At 37.2% G+C, this 1,148-nt stretch overlaps 1 protein-coding gene across 1 annotated transcript; it reads left to right on the forward strand.

Annotated features, from left to right (window-relative positions):
- CSUI_006234 (uncharacterized protein) lies at window positions 1-1,148 on the forward strand. Its single transcript, XM_068066398.1, has one exon. It carries the CDS (start codon window positions 682-684, stop codon window positions 1,018-1,020), a length of 339 nt encoding a protein of 112 aa, XP_067921621.1. The 5' UTR covers window positions 1-681; the 3' UTR covers window positions 1,021-1,148.

The following is a 1,148-nucleotide window of genomic DNA, read 5'->3' on the forward strand; positions in this document are numbered from 1 at the left end:
GAAAGAAAGAAAGAAAGAGAATAGAAGATAGATTGAGAGAGAGAGACAAAGAGTATGACGTGCGTGAGAAGAAACGAGAAGAGAGAGGAAAAGGAAGAGAGAAAGAAAGAAGACTTGCTTTTTCTTTTGCTTCTCTTCGCTTTCTGTGTGAATGTTTGGAGAGAAAGGAATGAAGAAGAAAGAGAAGAGAAATCGTGAATGAAAGAGAAGGACAGAGAAAGAAAGAGATATCTTTTTGTATCCCTACAGACTGGTTTACTTCATGAATTCTTCTTCTATGGAGAAACACTTCTACTACTTTTTCAGATTTCGAAGGGGGTGTGTGTGTCGATGAAAGGAAGCTAGCTGGTCCTGCTGCTAGATGCTTCTTTTTCTTCTTCTAGCCCTTCCTACAGTTGTCTCTCTCTATACACACATACTTTCTTTCTTTTCTCTCTCTCTTGCTTTCTTTCTCATTCCTACATGTTTCTAGCTCCTTCAAGGAGGTGCCTTGGGACATCTTGGGTTCAGGTGTATAGACACCTCAGAGTGGATAAATGACGATCATCGTAATCAACGTCGTACTCAGTCAAAAGAAAGGATAAAAGAGAAGATAATTATATATACTTACATCGACATACACATACACATCTATTCATATATATACATATATATACATATATATATATATTTCAACTATGCATGTGTATAGATATATCTGTATGGTCGAAAGAAGTTCACGGCTGTCGTGTGATTTTTTTCTTCTTTCTTTGTGTCTTTTCCTTCTTTCTTTCTTTCTTTTACCTATCTCTTCTCAAGATTTATGATCTCCTTCATGTCCGCTGTAGCTTCATCTCTCTTCACGACTTCGTTTTCTTCTTCGTTTTCTTTCTCTTCTTCACTCCCATCGTCGATGTCTTTCTTCTTTCTTTGATATGTCGATACACATGTACATACAGTATGTATACACTTACATCTACATGTATCAGGCAACTAACTAGAACGCTGAAGAATTGTGATGGTAGATCTTCATCTCCTTAAGAAGAGAGATCTTTCAAGATAGACTCTCCTTCTCTCTTTCTCTTCATTCTCATGTTTTCTTTCCTTTCTCGAGGTGTTTTCTCCTTTTTCTTCTTCTTCTGTGTATGATCGTTCACTTCAACAGCCCC

This window comes from Cystoisospora suis (assembly GCF_002600585.1).
Source record: "Cystoisospora suis strain Wien I chromosome Unknown contig_3120, whole genome shotgun sequence".
In the NCBI taxonomy this organism is placed as follows: Eukaryota; Apicomplexa; class Conoidasida; order Eucoccidiorida; family Sarcocystidae; genus Cystoisospora; species Cystoisospora suis.

Excerpts from the sequence above, each read along its gene's own strand:
- CSUI_006234 (XM_068066398.1), top strand. The coding sequence starts at position 682 with ATGTGTATAGATATATCTGTATGGTCGAAAGAAGTTCACGGCTGTCGT.